Below are 17122 nucleotides of genomic sequence, written 5' to 3'. Positions count from 1 at the left end.
CGAAGATATGGTGATTTTGGCATTTCTAACTTTCACTTTGAAAAGTCAACAGTCATCATAAGTATTACGGATCAAAGCCTTCCTTTAATGTTACATTTCGTTTTGGCATTGCAGCAATACTAAAAGGACCAGTCCAATCAAAAATGTGATTTTCCATTGTCTTATATACACTGAGTGTACAAAACATTAAGGACACCTGTTCTTTCCATGGCATAGACAGGCCAGGTGAGTCCAGGTGAAATCTATGATCCCTTATTGATGTCTCTTGTTAAATCCACTTCAATCAGTATATATGAAGGGGAGGAGACAGGTTAAAGAAGGATTTTTAAGCCTTGAGACAATTGAGACATGGATTGTGGATGTGTGCCATTCAGAGGGTGAATAGGCAAGACAAAATATTGAAGTGCCTTTGAACGGGTATGGTAGTAGGTACCAGGCGCACCGGTTTGTGTCAAGAACTGCAACGCTGCTGGGTTTTTCACGTTCAACCGTTTCCTGTGTGTATCAAGAATGGTCCACCACCCAAAGGACATCCAGACAACTTGACACAACTATGTGAAGCATTGGAGTCAATATGGGCCAGCATCCCTGTGGAACGCTTTCGACACCTTGTAGAGTCAAAGCCCCGATGAATTTAGGTTATTCTGAGGGCAAAAGGGGGGACCGCAACTCAATATTAGGAAGGTGTCCTTAATGTTCTGTATACTCAGTGTATATTTTCACATTATGAGATTGGAATAACACTGTGAAATTGTGAAAACGAAGTCCGGAGGGCTGCACTGAAAATTGGTTATACTGTATTTGCAAAAAAAATACTCTATCCATAGTTTTTGGAATTTACTCCCTGACGGTCTAGTGATTATTAGCGAGCTGGACAGTCAAGAACCTGTATGAATACAGCGCCTTCAGAAAGGATTCACACCCCTTGACTTTTTCCACATTTTGTAGTGTTACAGCCTGAATTTAAAATGGATTCAATTGATATTTTGGGTCACTGGCCTACACACAATATCCCATAATGTCTAAGTGGAATTATGTTTTTAGAATTTCTTACAAATGAATTAAAAATGAAACGCTGAAATGTCTTGAGTATTCAACCCCTTTTTAATGGCAAGCCTAAATAAGTTCAGGAGTAAAAATGTGCTTAACAAGTCACACAATAAGTTGCATGGACTCACTCTGTTTACAATAATAGTGTTTAACATGATTTGTAATGACTACCTCATGTCTGTACCCACACATACAATAATCTGTAAAAGTCCCTCAGTCGAGCAGTGAATTTCAAACACAGATTCAACCACAAAGACCAGGGAGGTTTTCCAATGCCTCGCAAAGAAGGGCACCTATCGATAGATGGGTAAAAATGTAAAAAGCAGACGTTGAATATCCCTTTGAGCATGGTGAAATTATTAATTACACTTTGGATGGTGTATCAATACACGCAGTCACTACAAAGATACAGGTGTCCTTCCTAACTCAGTTGCCGGAGAGGAAGGAAACCGCTCAGGGATTTCACTATGAGGCCAACGGTGACTTAAAAACAGTTACAGTATAATGGCTGTTATTGGAGAAAACTGAGGATGGTTCAACAACATTGTAGTTATTCCACAATACTAACCTAAATGACAGAATGAAAAGAACGAAGCATGAACAGAATACAAATATTCAACAAAAATGCATCCTGTTTGCAACAAGGCACTAAAGCAGAACGGCAAAAAATATGGCAAAGAAATGTACTTTATGTCCTGAATACAAAGTGTTATGTTTGGGGCAAATCCAACACAACACATCACTGAGTACCACTCTTCATATTTTCAAGCATGGTGGTGACTGCATCATGTTATGGGTATGCTTGTCATCGGCCTGGACTAGGGAGTTTTTTAGGATAAAAAACGGAATAGAGCTAAGCACACCAAAATCCTAGAGGAAAACCTGTTTCAGTCTGCTTTCCAACAGACACTGGTAGACAAATTCACTTTTCAGCAGGACAATAACCTAAAACACAAGGCCAAATATACACTGGAGTTGCTTACCAAGACAACATTGAATGTTCCTGAGTGGCCTAGTTACAATTTTGTCTTAAATCGGCTTGAAAATCTATGGCAAGACTTGAAAATGGCTGTCTACAACCAACTTGAGAGAGCTTGAAGAATTTGCAAATCATGTGCAAATATTGTACAATCCAGGTGTGCAAAGCTCATAAGCCCCGTTTCCATTGGCACTTAGAAGTCAACCTGGGTTGGGCTGGCCTTGGTGGACTGGCTCGAATTGCGTTTCCACTGCCTCCAGAAATGAGAAATGATGGGCTGACTGTTCTCATAAAAGTTTATTGTGCAAAAATGAATGAAGGATACGGTGGTAATTCGTGTCAGGTCTGACTACTGCAGTATTACTTGTCCATGCGCTAGCTAACAGCAACAAGCCCAGACGAGCTAGCTAAACATGGCACCAGCATCCAGCAGTGATCAGCTGGTGGTTGCATAGTAACGGTGTCACCAGCCTGCATTCTAATCGAGCTGGCACCAGTTGTGAAACTGGGCTGCGCTGGCCCGGGTTTCCCTTGACCCAGCTTGAATTTGAGAATTCCATTCAAGCCAGCTAGAATTTGGCCCTAATTTTAAGTGCCAGTGGAAACGGGGCTTAAGAGACAGACTCACCGCTGTAATCGCTGCTAAAAGTGATTCTAACACGTATTGAGTCAGGGGTGTGAATACCTATGTAAATGTTTGTTTAAAAATATAAAATAAAAATATGTATTTAATTTTCAATACATTTGCAAAAATGTCTGAAAACATGTTTTCACTTTGTCATTATGGGGTATTGTGTGTAGATCAATTTAATCAATTTTGAATTCAGGCATTAACACAACAAAATGTGGAATAAGTCAAGGGGTATGAATAGTTCCTTACGGCATTTTTTTTTTGTTGTCATTTAAAGTATATTGAGTTTGTTTCCTCACCCAATTTTTTTTAATCAAACCCCCCACAGGCCAGATTGGACCCCCTCGCGGGATGGATCCGTATGATTTCATATTGAGATAAAAAGGCAGCATTGAACCTTTAAACAGTAAGAACACCTACAAATTAGCTTTACCTTTGCGATCTGCCAGCCCTGCACAGTCTCCTCCCCACTGTTTTTACCCTCTGCCTGAGAGAGCCTGTGTCTCCACTCCTGTAGCTGACTGCTAAACTCCTGCAGGTCCATCTCCAGCTGAGCAGCCAAGCAGTTAAACTCCTGTTCAGAACTGGCGATCTGAGAGAGAGCAGTCTCCAGGCCTGCCCTGTTCTGCAGTGCCCTGCGCTCCCACTGCTCCCAGGCAGACATCAGGGCTGCCTCCTCCCTCTCCACTGCCTCGGAGCCCCCGGAGCCTGTGTGGTCCCTCGTTGCAGCCCCACAACGCTGCACCCGGCTCAGACACTCTCGGCCACGCTGCCTGGAGTCTATCAGCTCCTGGAGTTGAACATGGAACATGGAATATGGAACAGGAAACATTCAACTGATACTGTTACTGTTACTGCGGACTACGTCAACTGTTGTTAGCTAACTGGCTACGACTGTTATTAGCTAACTGACTACTCTCCATTCGTCATTCTGATGTCCTATACAGGCTAAACACAGACAAGAGAGTACATTTATCTTCTTATTTTCTCATCTATAATGATTACTTTTAAAACGTAGCATTGGACTCAACTATAATAAGCTTCCCTACGATGTGTCAACAAGAGGGTGATGGACATTAAGATACTGTATGTGATGCTTGAACATCCTCACCTGAACTTTGGCGAGCTTCCTCTTTACAGAGGTGGAGTCTCCTGAAAGGTCCGACCAGCGCTGGAGCTCCTCCTTGGCAGAGGCCAGCCAATCATTGAAGTCCCTCACAGCTTCCAGGTAGTGCTCATGCTCTGTCACAATGTTCTCCATGGCCTGAACCTTACCCTGGGGGATGGACAGCATACAGATACTGGGTTAGGCTGTTTGCCCATAGAGTACACTGTGAACAAGGACTGTAAGGATATTTTCTAGATGCATTAACAAAGTCTGTTTCAACAACCAAACTAGATGGATTACGGCTAATAACACAAACAGAACATGGTTTCTACAAAACCATTATCGTCAGACTTAGACTTAATGTTCTTATGCAAAGGAGAGACGCATGTACAGTTGAAGTTGGAAGTTTACATACACTTAGGTTGGAGTCATTAAAACTTGTTTTTCAACCACTCCACAAATGTCTTGTTAACAAACTATAGTTTTGGCAAGTCGGTTAGGACATCTACTTTGTGCATGACACAAGTAATTCTTCCAACAATTGTTTACAGACAGATTATTTAACTTATAATTCACTGTATCACAATTCCAGTGGGTCAGAAGTTTACATACACTAAGTTGACTGTGACTTTAAACAGCTTGGAAAATTCCAGAAAATGATGTCATGGCTTTAGAAAGTTCTGATAGGCTAATTGACATAATTTGAGTCAATTGGAGGTGTACCTGTGGATGTATTTCAAGGCCTACCTTCAAACTCAGTGCCTCTTTGCTTGACATCATAGGAAAATCAAAATAAATCAGCCAAGACCTCAGAAAAAATATTGTAGACCTCCACAAGTCTGGTTCATCCTTGGGAGCAATTTCCAAATGCCTGAAGGTACCATGTTCATCTGTACAAACAATAGTACGCAAGTATAAACACCATGGGACCACACAGCCGTCATACCGCTCAGGAAGGAGACGCGTTCTGTCTCCTAGAGATTAACGTACTTTGGTGCGAAAAGTGCAAATCAATCCCAGAACAACAGCAAAGGACCTTGTGAAGATGCTGGAGGAAACAGGTACAAAAGTATCTATATCCACAGTAAAATGAGTCCTATATCGACATAACCTGAAAGGCCGCTCAGCAAGGAAGAAGCCACTGCTCCAAAACCACCATAAAAAAGCCAGACTACGGTTTGCAACTGCACATGGGGACAAAGATCGTACTTTTTGGAGAAATGTCCTCTGGTCTGATGAAACAAAAATAGAACTGTTTGGCCATAATGACCATTGTTATGTTTGGAGGAAAAAGGGGAAGGCTTGCAAGCCGAAGAAACCATCCCAACCGTGAAGCACGGGGGTGGCAGCATCATGCTGTGGGGGTGCTTTGCTGCAGGAGGGATTGGTGCACTTCACAAAATAGATGGCATCATGAGGAAGGAAAAGTATGTGGATATATTGAAGCAACATCTCAAGACATCAGTCAGGAAGTTAAAGCTTGGTCGCAAATGGGTCTTCCAAATGGACAATGACCCCAAGCATACTTCCAAAGTTGTGGCAAATGGCTTAAGGACAACAAAGTCAAGGTATTGGAGTGGCCATCACAAAGACCTGACCTCAATCCTATAGAACATTTGTGGGCAGAACTGAAAAAGCGTGTGCGAGCAAGGAAGCGTACAAACCTGACTCAGTTACACCAGCTCTGTCAGGAGGAATGGGCCAAAATTCACCCAACTTATTGTGGGAAGCTTGTAGAAGGCTACCCGAAACACTTGACCCAAGTTAAACAATTTAAAGGCAACGCTACCAAAGACTAATAGAGTGTATGTACACTTCTGACCCACTGGGAATGTGATGAAAGAAATAAAAGCTGAAATAAATCATTCTCTCTATAATTATTCTGACATTTCACATTCTTAAAATAAAGTAGTGATCCTAACTGACCTAAGACAGGGAATTTTTTACTAGGATTAAATGTCAGGAATTGTGAGAAACTGAGTTTAAATGTATTTGGCTAAGGTGAATGTAAACTTCCGACTTCAACTGTATTTAACTGTCATCCTCTAGGAGCAGGGCTTGATTACCTTGACGACAGCGGTAATGTCAGCGAAGTGTGCATTGAGTTCCATTCTCTGCTCTGGTCCAAAGGCCTGGTCACCTGTCTTCTCATGCAGCTCTGCAGCCTTCTCTGTCAGCCTGGCCAGTGGTGCTGCATGGGCCTCCACGTCAGCCTGGAGGGCTCTGAGACGCTCCAGGAGAAAGGCCTTCTCCTTCAGGCCTGGTTGTTGGGCCAGGGCCAGACCCACCTACATTTACATATACATTTTAGTCATCTAGCGAATGTTCTTATCCAGAGCGACTTACAATCAGTGCATTCAAATAAGGAAGGTAAAACCACCATATATCACAATCAATCAAGTGAAACCTTCAAAATAGCCCATATATGCTAAATCAGTGTTAGTAAGAAAAGTCTAGTGCGTTCAGCTGAATCTCACCTCCTGCTCCACAGACTCCATCCACTGCTGCAGCTGCCCCTTACTCTCCTGGTAGCTACTCCACTGGGCTACCGTCCATTCCAGACGACTGAGGGAGGATACACACGTAGAGATTAAACATAAACAGAGGAGATAGATAGATAGATAGATAGATAGATAGATAGATAGATAGATAGATAGATAGATAGATAGATAGATAGATAGATAGATAGATAGATAGATAGATAGATAGATAGATAGATAGATAGATAGATAGATAGATAGATAGATAGATAGATAGATAGATAGATCTTGAAAATACAACAGTATATAAATTAGTACCTATGACAGCTCATGGAGGTCATGAGCATGTTGGCCCAGGCGTCCTTCAGGTTCTGTAGCTGGGAGCAGATGGCCTCCTGTCCCTCCACACTGTTGTGCTTCAGAACCAGCTCGCCCTTCCCTACCGTCATGTTCAGCTTCACCTCGCCCTCACCCTTCATCAGCAGGATGTCCTGGAACACACAGGAAGGAAGATCAAAACAAATCAAATCAAACTTTATTTTAGTTTATTCGAAGACTTGTTCATCAACCATGGACAACATTTGCTCATTGAAACATTGACCTTCAAGCATCCATATTGCAAAAGACCAAAGTAAGGTGTCTATCTTCGGGCCAATCTGAAATGGCACTCTACTCCCTATATAGGGCATTACTTTGGTCCAGAGTCAATGATGGTCATTTTGTCAAACCTGTACAAGAAATGTTATTTTCCAGTTGATATGACTTTCCAACCCTGCACCCAAATACTTTTATTCAAGGACTATTGAGTTGAGCACACCAATTCTTGATTCTACTGACCTGTACGAGCCCCAGTCTCTTCTCCAGCATCTCCTTGTTCCCCAGAGTACTGTTGAGGGTCCCCAGTCGTTCCTTCATCCCGTTTAACCAGGACCAGGTGCTTTGCAGGGTCTCCTTAAAGCTATCCTGTTCCTGTAGGTTTACCTGGCAGCACCTCAGCCTCTCCCTCACCCTCCGCAGCAGAGCCTGGTGCTGAGACTGCAGGCCTGCAGCCACCCGAGTCTCACAACCGTCGCCCCGTCCACCTTCATTCAAGACCTGTGACTCCTGACACAGTCGCTCAAACGAGTCCATCTCTTTGAGCACTTCCTGGTGGTATTCCTCCACCCGGTCCAGTGTTGCCTTCTCAGGACCCCTGTGTTTCTCCTCAGGCAGCGCTGAGGTCAGCCTCTGCTCCATGTGTTCCAGCCACTGCCTCAGCCTCTTCAGATGCCCCTCAAACCTGACAGACAGAGATATTATATCACCATGTCACAGTCTGGGACTCATACACATCTATGACTGTATTCCTGAGGCCCACTCCTGGGCTCCAAGGGTGCATCTCAATATTATAAAGCTCAAAATTCAAAATTATCTTAGTCTCCCCCCTCCCCCCATCTGTACTGATGTGAAAGATCTGGATAGCAAAGAGCAACACCTGGATAGGCCTGGATAAGTGAAGATGAAAGAAAGGAGAGGAGGAGAGGAAGTCTCTTTTTATTATTGAGATCCATCCCAAGTATATTTTACCCGTTGAGTTGTGCAGTGCTGTCCACCAGGGCCTGCTGGTTGAGTCTACACTGCTCAACGTAGAGGTCCCAGTCCTGCTGGATGGAGGAGAGGTGCTGCTGCACCTGGCCAGCGCTGGCCTTAGGGAGGTGGAGCAGGAGCTTCTCCCCTTCCTCACACACCTGAGTCAGACACACCTCCCCATCCTCCACACGCTCCAGTGCCCCCTAAAGGATAGGAGGTCACATGTCAAGGGCAACACTTAAATAACATTAAATCCTGGACAAAAAAAGCAGACTCAATGGAAAACATCCATTTAAATAGTTTTTAGTCCAGGACTAGACTTAATCTGCGTCCAAGAAACCGACCCTAAGCGATTGAGGATTAATAGTATATTTGAGGGTTCTAGTTTGTATGGGTTCTATGCTATGTTTGTACTGTACCTTTAGCTTCTGGAGTTTGCGCTCCACAATGCTAGTGTCTCCTGATAGGTCAGAACACTCCTTCACTACCTCCCTCTCCCCAGACAGCCAGCTGTGGAACTCCCGAACCAGGTCTACAGAACAAGAGAGACAGATATCATCATCATCTTATTAATTATATATCGTCACTGTCATGGTCTCGGAGTAGTGTAGAATAGACTAGACTACTAGCCCAAATTAGACTACCATAGAACAAATAAAGAATAAAAGACAACCGAATAGTGTACAATAAACTTGTCTTGAAGGTATTAACACCTACACCCCTATTATATCCTGTTACAACCCCTCTTAGGAACCAGCCATCCCCACCGTTGAAGTGTTTTTGCAGGCCTAGTTGCAGGGAGGCCAGGGTCCTGGAAGATAGCTGGTTGACAGACTCATAGCCCTTGATGAGGTCAGTGAGGGCACTACCCAGGCCAGCCAGCTCCTCACAGGGGTACTTCCGACACAGAGTGTTCAGGCTCTCCCTGGTGGAATCTATGCTGCCTTGCTGGTTCTGAAGGTCCTTCTGGATGTCCTGTCATGCAATTCACACACATAAGAATTCAACACATACAGCAATAATAATATACAGAATAACACGTGTGAGCTCTCAGAACAAGAACTTAGTATAGTCGGGAAGAGGGAAAAGGCCTTGTTCAGAAAAGAGTGAGGTGGAATGCCATGGTGGATGCCCTATGCTCCCAAGAGGGCCAAGAGGACTAAGTCAAGTAAGTTCTCAGGTAAAACCTGTTTCAATTCAATGTCTAGCTACCTTGACTCTGCAGATGTCCTCTGGGTCAGAGCCAATCGGTGAGCTCGTCAGGGACTGCTCTGTGCTCTTCAGCCAATCAGACATCTGGGTAATGTAGTCCTCTAACTGCTTCCTCTGGGAGCTGAAGTCCCTGAGGTTTCCCCAGGCCTGCTCACACAGCTTCTGCACCTGGCTCAGCTTTTTCCTCAGGTCTGCCTCCAGCACCTGACATAAAACACACAGAATATTGATTAGCTCCTTCCGAAGTTGTATGGGGCAAACCAACAGAGGAGGAGTTAACCTAAATGTTTTAGCACTATCGTTCATCCATTGCCTACGGATGGATTTAAGATTATATTAGTTCTACAAAGGTTTTGGGAAACTCACACTGTGTCAGTTAGTTAAAAAGTTGCCCTCAATTTATATAACTTCAAAGAAGAATTTCCCAAACTATAGATATAAACCAATCGTGTGCGGTACCTGTAGTTTGGCGGGAGTCTCCTGGCTACAGCTGTGTTGCTTCAGTTCTGACACTTTCCCTTGCAGGGTCACAAGCTGGTGCTCTTTCTTCCCCATCTCCAACTGGATAGAGAGAGAGGGAGGGCAAAGAGAGACAACTAGATTTCTAGTTTAATACAGAGATTGAGCACTTTGCGATTTGGCAGCTGTAGGATTGGAACGTCTGAAATTGAATTAAGTCAAACAAATTGAACACAGCAGGTAACAGACCCCGTTTTAGTTCCTCTCCTGTTCCCTTAAATAAAAGTAGTAAGGAATATCTTATTTATGTGACTGTGTGACTCCATCCATGCATCCTACCTGTAACGCAGAGAGTCTGGTCTCCATTCTCTGGCTGTCAATTAGGTTATTCAGGCTTTCACTGAGTTCCATCATTGAGCTGTTGGTCCAGCCATCGATCTCCTCACTGATCTGCTGCACGTCATCCCACAACGCCAGGCTCTGGCTCAGATGCTCAATGTTGTCTTCAATCCTCTCGGACACCTGGAATGTAAAGGGACAAAATCAACCTCTTTAAATTCACAAAACTGTTCGGGCAAAATAAATCACGGGAGACCAAGATCGGTAATAACAGAGATGGACAAACTAAAATACTCATGGATGGAACTTAAGAAACTGTCCCAAAACAGAGAATGGTGGATGACCTATGCTCCTCACCGAGTAAAAGGGCTGGTTTCCCAGGCCCAGATTAGGCCTACTCCTGGACAAAAGAGTATGCTTAAGGGAAAGTGCTTTTTAGTCCAGGACTAGGCTTCTGGGAAACTGGCTCAAAGGGTTTAAGTCAAGTCAAGCTGCTCCAGCATAAGCTACTCTTTCTGGGGTCCATTCTTCCTGATGACCTATGGTCCGTACGGTCAGAGTAAAAGGGTCAAGTCAAGTCTGGTCTTTTGCACTCCAATGGCACTATCACTGTTTTTTATTCAATTGTGTGTGTCCTCATCGTCCATGTAGACTTACTTGGAGCCACTGGTCCACTAGAGCCTCCATGTCTGTCCTCATCAGCTGAACCTCACAGTCTGGGATCTTCTTCAGATCACTCAGCAGCAGTTTCCCTTTACTGGAGAACTGGTCCAGCTCACTCCGCTTGGCTGACATCTCCGCCTTCACTGCTTCATGCTATTTAAGTAGAGATGAGAAAACAGTGAGAAAGAAGAGCAACAAAAACTTTTATTTTGAAGTGATTACTTTTATTAAGTTCAATGTATAATCATAGCAGCAGTGATACGATAATAGCTATTAACTGTGTACTAATGTAAACCTTTTGCATTACAAAGTTGTATATACAGGTTTATATGAGAACTGAGATGAGCGTCATTATCCTAACCTTAGACAGCGCTCTCTTGGTCTCCTCGTGGTCCTTTAGAGCCGAGCCGATGTCAGCCCCAGCCTCAGTGTTCTCCATGATGGTGGCTATGGATGTCCTCAGGTTCTGATATTCTCTCATCAGCTCCACCAGAACACTGCACTGCTCCTGCCTGACAACACACATACATCTCTTGAAATTACTAAATTGTGGGGGGAAATTGTACTCACGGATGCGGATTGTTGAAGTGTTCATATACTCCCTTGAATGAGCTACAGTACGTCAGATAAAATATAAATGGTATTGGTCGTGTACACAGTTTAGCAGGTGTTATAGCGGTGCAGCGAAATGAACGGCGGGATGAATCCAATTAACAACCCAATGTCACACCCTGGCTCTGGGGACTCTAATATGTTGAGCCAGGGTGTGTAGAGTCTATGTGTTTTGTTCCTATGTTCTCATTCTAGTCTATTGTGTTTCTATGTTGGCCAGTGTGGTTCTCAATCAGAGGCAACGTGAATCAGCTGTTGCTTGTTGTCTCTGATTGAGAACCATACTTAAGCAGCCAGTTTTCCCACAGTGTTTGTGGGATCTTGTTCCGTGTTGGTTTATGTGTGTTAACCAAGGACTTCACGTTATCGTTTGTTGTTTTGTTCGAGTTTATTAATAAATAAGTATGTTTGCAAAGAACGCTGCGCGTTGGTCCTCCTCCTTCAACGATCGTGACAGAAGATCCCACCAAAACAGGACCAAGCAGCGTGTCCAGGAGCAAGCGCCGGGTAATGAGCTGGAGAGGTTGGCGATGGCCAATGGTGGTCCTGGGAGGACATGCTCGCGGGAAAAGGGCCATGGGCTAAAGTTAAGGCCCTGGCGAGAGAGGAGCAACGGAGTCAACAGTGTCGTGGTCGGACGGATGAGAGGCAACCCCAAAACATTTTTAGGGGGGGGGGGGCACACGGCATGGGCGATGGGGCAGCAGGAGGCAGCTACAGGGCGTATTGGGAGGTTAGGAGAGGAGGCCACCAGGTTAAGGGGGCTATTGGTAAGGAGAGAGCAGGAGTTAGTGGGTCAGAGGGAGGAGCTACTGGATGCTAGAAGGGAGAAGGAGAGAGTAGAGGCAAGGCGAGAGGAACTGAGTAGGCAGCTGAGGGAGCGGATGTTATGTGGGCAGCTTGTCTCTCCCTTTTCTGTTTCCCTTCCTCCTTGTTTTGTCCCCTCTTTTTCTGTTGTATGTGTGTTTGTCCCCTTTATGTGGGTGTGTCTGGAGTGGAGCAGGGGGCGTGCTCAGGATCTGCCTCTCCTGTGCAGCTGCGGGTTGTTTCCAGTGATTCCTGCCTACGCAGCTGCATCCTATTCTCTCATCAACCTGCACTACTTATTCCTGGGCATGGCTCTCCACCGGCGCCAGATCGTTGTTCTTACCAGAGCGGTAACTTGGCTCACCAGTAAAGTTATTTTGTCTTTGTCTTCAGCCTGGCTCTCCACTCTCCTTAACCTGTCGTTTGTTTTGTCTTCAGTTCAGCCATACCTCCCAACCTGCCTGCCTTCCTGCCTGTCGGTCTGCCTGCCTGCCTGCCTGCCTGCCTGCCTGCCTCAGCCTCTCCTTCCTCCGGAGCCGACTAGCCCACTCTGTTCCTTTACTCCAGTTGTTTTTGGACTAAGACAATTTGAACTTTTATTAAAACATTTTTGTTTCTTCCACTCCCTTTGTCGTGTTGGTTTCTCTGAGTGCTGGGTTGAACCATAGCCATAACAGAACGATCTGGCCATGGACCCAACAGAGAAACAGCACGGGGCAAACAAAGACAGCTTCCAACAAGCTATCCAGGCTCAAGGAACGTTGCTAGGACAGCATGACCAGTTGATTCGGACTCTTGTGGAAGATAATCATCAACTGCTGAACCAGGTGACTCAGTTAACTACACACGTCTCTAAATTGTCTGTTATCAGTTCTCCATCTCTCTCTGACCCCCAGTTTGATGCACCCCAAGTTGTTTCCTCGGACACTAGGCAGGCTTCGTTCCGTCGGGAACCCCCTGTCACGTCGCCTGAACCGTTCAATGGAGAATTGGACAAGTGCCGGGGATTTTTGCTTCAGTGTGACTTGATTTTTCGGCAGAGACCACTGTCGTTTTCTACTGATTCATCTAAGGTACATTATGTTCTGGGGCTGTTAAGAGGGAAAGCTCTGGTTTGGGCTGAGGCTGTGTGCTCAGATCAAACTTTGACTGGATTGACTTTTGCTGATTTCTCTGCTAAATTGAAGACTGTTTTTGACCATCCTGACCATGTGGGTAATTCCTCCAAGATACTTTTTAATTTGAGGCAGGGTTCTAACAGTGTGGCAGAGTACTCTATTGAGTTCTGGACGTTGGCAGCGGACTCCAAGTGGAACAATGTGGCACTTCAAGGAGCATTTCTAAACGGTTTGAATGAAGCCATTAAGGATGAACTGGCTGCTCGTGATGAGCCACATGATTTACATTCTCTCGTTTCCCTGTCCATCAAGCTAGACAATCGGTTGCGGGAGAGGCGTCGGGAGAGAGGCGATCGGCCACATCTAGGAGGACGAGTTCCCCAGCCTTCAACCACTCGAGTCTCGCCTCTCCGGAGTCGGCAGCTTCTTGTTCCTGATTCCATCCCGAGCACAGAGGAGGAACCTATGCAAGTGGGTCGAGCTCGACTACCTCCAGCTGAGCGGCAACGGCGCCTCCAGGCGGGTGAGTGCCTGTACTGTGGAGACGCCACACACATTCTGGCTACATGCCCTAAGCGGCCAAAAGACAAGGCTCGCTCGTAACGGTGGGTCTACTTGCGAGCCCAGAGTTAGATCCTGAACCCATCATTCCCCGATTACAAGTACCTGTAACCTTACGTTTCCAGAGTCATTCCCTGCCACTCTCAGCTCTCATAGACTCAGGTGCAGAAGATAACTTTATTAGCCACCAGTTCGTTACACAAGCTCGTATCCCCATGGAGCCACTACCTACCCCCATCCGGGTCACAGCCCTTGATGGGCGCCTCCTCGCGGAGATAACTCATCAAACCACCCCCGTTTCCCTAGTGATTTCTGGCAATCATTGTGAAAGCATTCAGCTAAGAGTTATGTCTGGCTCAGCTACCTCCCTAATCCTTGGCTTCCCCTGGTTGGCTCTTCACAACCCACAAATTGATTGGACACGTCACACCATTCTCAGTTGGAGCACTAACTGCCATTCCGAGTGCCTGAGGTCAGCGGTTCCCCCCACTAAGTGTAACCCAACTCCTCCCTCAGCTCCTCTTGATCTGTCATCTGTCCCCAAAGAATACCATGACTTAGCGGAGGTTTTCAGTAAGGACAAGGCTCTGTCTCTACCACCACATAGGCCTTATGATTGCCCTATTGAACTGCTTCCTGGTGCTCCCTTGCCCTCTAGTCGGTTATACAATCTGTCCCGACCGGAAAGAGAGGCAATGGAGCAGTACATTGGTGATTCTCTGGTCTCGGGCATAATCCGTCCCTCGTCGTCTCCTTTGGGTGCAGGTTTCTTTTTCGTGGAAAAGAAGGACAAGTCGTTACGCCCCTGTATCGATTTCAGGGGTTTAAACAACATAACTGTTAAAAACAAGTATCCCCTTCCACTCATCAACTCAGCTTTTGAACCTCTGCATGGCGCCACAGTGTTTTCCAAGCTCGACCTCAGGAATGCTTATCACCTTGTCCGAATCCGAAAGGGAGATGAGTGGAAAACCGCTTTCAACACTCCACTGGGACATTTTGAGTATTTGGTCATGCCCTTTGGGCTTTCAAATGCCCCTGCGGTTTTCCAAGCCATGGTGAACGATGTTCTTAGGGATTTTTTGAACCGTTTTGTCTTTGTATACCTGGATGATATTCTTGTTTTTTCCAAGTCACCCGAGGAGCATGAGTCACACGTCCGTCAAGTCCTTCAGCGGCTCTTGGAGAACAAGCTGTACGTCAAAGCAGAGAAGTGTGAGTTCCACAAACAGTCTACATCGTTCCTTGGATACATAATTGAGAGCGGGCAGGTGAAGGCGGACCCCGAGAAGATCCGGGCAGTGACGGAATGGCCCACACCCACCACCCGTAAGCAACTTCAACGATTTTTGGGCTTTGCTAACTTCTACCGTAGATTCATTAAGGGTTTTAGTAGAGTGGTGGCACCCCTTACAAGACTCACATCTCCTAAAGTCCCTTTTCGGTGGTCCCCTGAGGCGGAGCAGGCGGTAGGGGTTTTGAAGGAACTGTTTTCCACCTCCCCCGTGTTGATACACCCCAATACCTCTCTGCAGTTTGTTGTGGAGGTGGACGCGTCGGACTCAGGTGTGGGAGCTGTCCTCTCCCAGCGCTCCCCCACTGACCAAAGGCTTCACCCCTGTGCTTTTTTCTCCAAGAAATTGTCACCCACAGAACGGAATTACGACGTTGGAAACCGGGAACTGCTGGCGGTCAAGCTTGCACTGGAAGAATGGCGGCACTGGCTGGATGGAGCTGAATTGCCGTTTGTGGTCTGGACTGACCACAAAAACTTGGCTTACATCCAAGCCACTAAGAGACTCAACTCACGCCAAGCCAGATGGGCCCTGTTTTTTAGTAGGTTTAACTTTATTCTTACATACAGACCGGGGTCAAGAAATGTTAAACCAGATGCTTTGTCCCGCCAGTTTGCTGACCCTTCGGAGACCAGCGAGCCTGAGGCAGTCCTGCCTTCCTCATGCGTCGTGGCGGCTGTTCAGTGGGAGATCGAGTCTCTTGTGAAGACTGCACTTGCCACGGACCCGGGACCGGGTGATGGACCTCCCAACCTACTCTTTGTTCCCGAGACGGTCCGGTCTCAGGTGTTGCAGTGGATTCACACCTCCCGTTTTGCTGGTCACCCTGGGATGAGACGCACGTTGACGCTGCTTAGGAGACATTTTTGGTGGCCTTCAATGGAAACTGACGTTCGGGCTTTTGTGGCAGCCTGTTCCACCTGTGCTCGGGGCAAAGCCTCCCATCAGTCCCCTTCGGGGCTGCTGCTTCCCCTCCCAGTTCCCAGCCGTCCCTGGTCCCACATTGCCATGGATTTTGTCACCGGCCTACCCAAGTCTGAAGGTAATGATACTATACTTACCATTGTGGACAGATTCTCTAAATCTGTCCACTATATAGCATTACCAAAATTACCGTCTGCCAGTGAGACAGCGGACCTCCTAGTCCAACATGTATTCCGTCCCCATGGAATACCTGTGGACATCGTATCTGATAGAGGCCCACAGTTTACTTCCCGTGTTTGGAAGGGTTTCTGTTCTGCTTTGGGTGCTTCCGTTAGTCTGTCCTCAGGGTTTCATCCCCAGACCAACGGTCAAACAGAAAGAGCCAATCAAAACCTTGAAGCAACCCTTCGTTGTGTGGCTGCTCAACATCCATCATCCTGGGCTAAACATCTGCCCTGGATAGAGTACGCCCACAACTCCCTCACCGCCTCTGCCACCGGTCTTTCACCCTTCGAGGTTACCATGGGTTATCAACCCCCTCTGTTTCCTGCTCAGGAGAAGGAATTGGCTGTTCCTTCGGTTCAGGAGAACCTCCGCCGCTGCCAGAGAGTGTGGAGCGACGCTCGGGAAGCATTGCTTCGGACCACCGACAGGAACAAGACAACAGCGGATAGGAGCAGGACTCCCGCACCTGTGTTTCATCCTGGTCAAGAGGTTTGGCTGTCATCTAAGAACGTACCTCTTCGTACCAAATCACGCAAGCTGTCTCCTCGGTACCTGGGTCCGTTTGTGGTGGAGTCCATCATTAACCCCGCTGCGGTTCGTTTGAAGTTGCCTTCAGCCATGAAGATACACCCTACCTTCCACGTCTCCCAACTGAAACCTGTGTCCTCCAGCCTTTTGTGTCCGCCGGCTGATCCACCTCCACCTGTTCGCCTCATTGACGACCATCCGGCCTACACCGTCAGTAGGCTCCTGGACTCTCGGAGGCGGGGTAGGGGTCTCCAATACCTAGTCGATTGGGAAGGTTATGGACCAGAGGAGAGGTCTTGGGTCCCTAAGCGTTTTGTGTTGGATCCTCAGCTGATCACGGACTTCCATCACGACAACCCTGACAGGCCTGGTGGGTCGCCAGGTGGCGACCATTGAGGGGGGGGTACTGTTATGTGGGCAGCTTGTCTCTCCCTTTTCTGTTTCCCTTCCTCCTTGTTTTGTCCCCTCTTTTTCTGTTGTATGTGTGTTTGTCCCCTTTATGTGGGTGTGTCTGGAGTGGAGCAGGGGGCGTGCTCAGGATCTGCCTCTCCTGTGCAGCTGC

General features: G+C 46.5%; 1 protein-coding gene across 1 annotated transcript in view; it reads right to left on the bottom strand.

Annotated features, from left to right (window-relative positions):
- The window catches only part of LOC311102693 (nesprin-1-like), a gene marked incomplete at its 5' end in the record, with an annotated part of 148786 nt that overhangs the window by 80720 nt on the left and 50944 nt on the right, over window positions 1-17122 (bottom strand). The window contains 14 exon segments of the mRNA XM_084144065.1: window positions 3094-3450; window positions 3772-3936; window positions 5835-6056; window positions 6246-6333; window positions 6567-6739; window positions 7086-7527; window positions 7815-8020; window positions 8237-8349; window positions 8585-8792; window positions 9030-9233; window positions 9489-9590; window positions 9828-10010; window positions 10485-10643; window positions 10852-11002. Coding sequence (XP_084000191.1) covers window positions 3094-3450; window positions 3772-3936; window positions 5835-6056; window positions 6246-6333; window positions 6567-6739; window positions 7086-7527; window positions 7815-8020; window positions 8237-8349; window positions 8585-8792; window positions 9030-9233; window positions 9489-9590; window positions 9828-10010; window positions 10485-10643; window positions 10852-11002 — 2773 coding nt within the window.

Source organism: Coregonus lavaretus (assembly GCF_964263955.1).
Source record: "Coregonus lavaretus genome assembly, chromosome: 27".
Taxonomy (NCBI): Eukaryota; Metazoa; Chordata; class Actinopteri; order Salmoniformes; family Salmonidae; genus Coregonus; species Coregonus lavaretus.
Note: the sequence above shows the minus strand (reverse complement) of the source record. Positions and strands in the feature narration are given on the sequence as shown.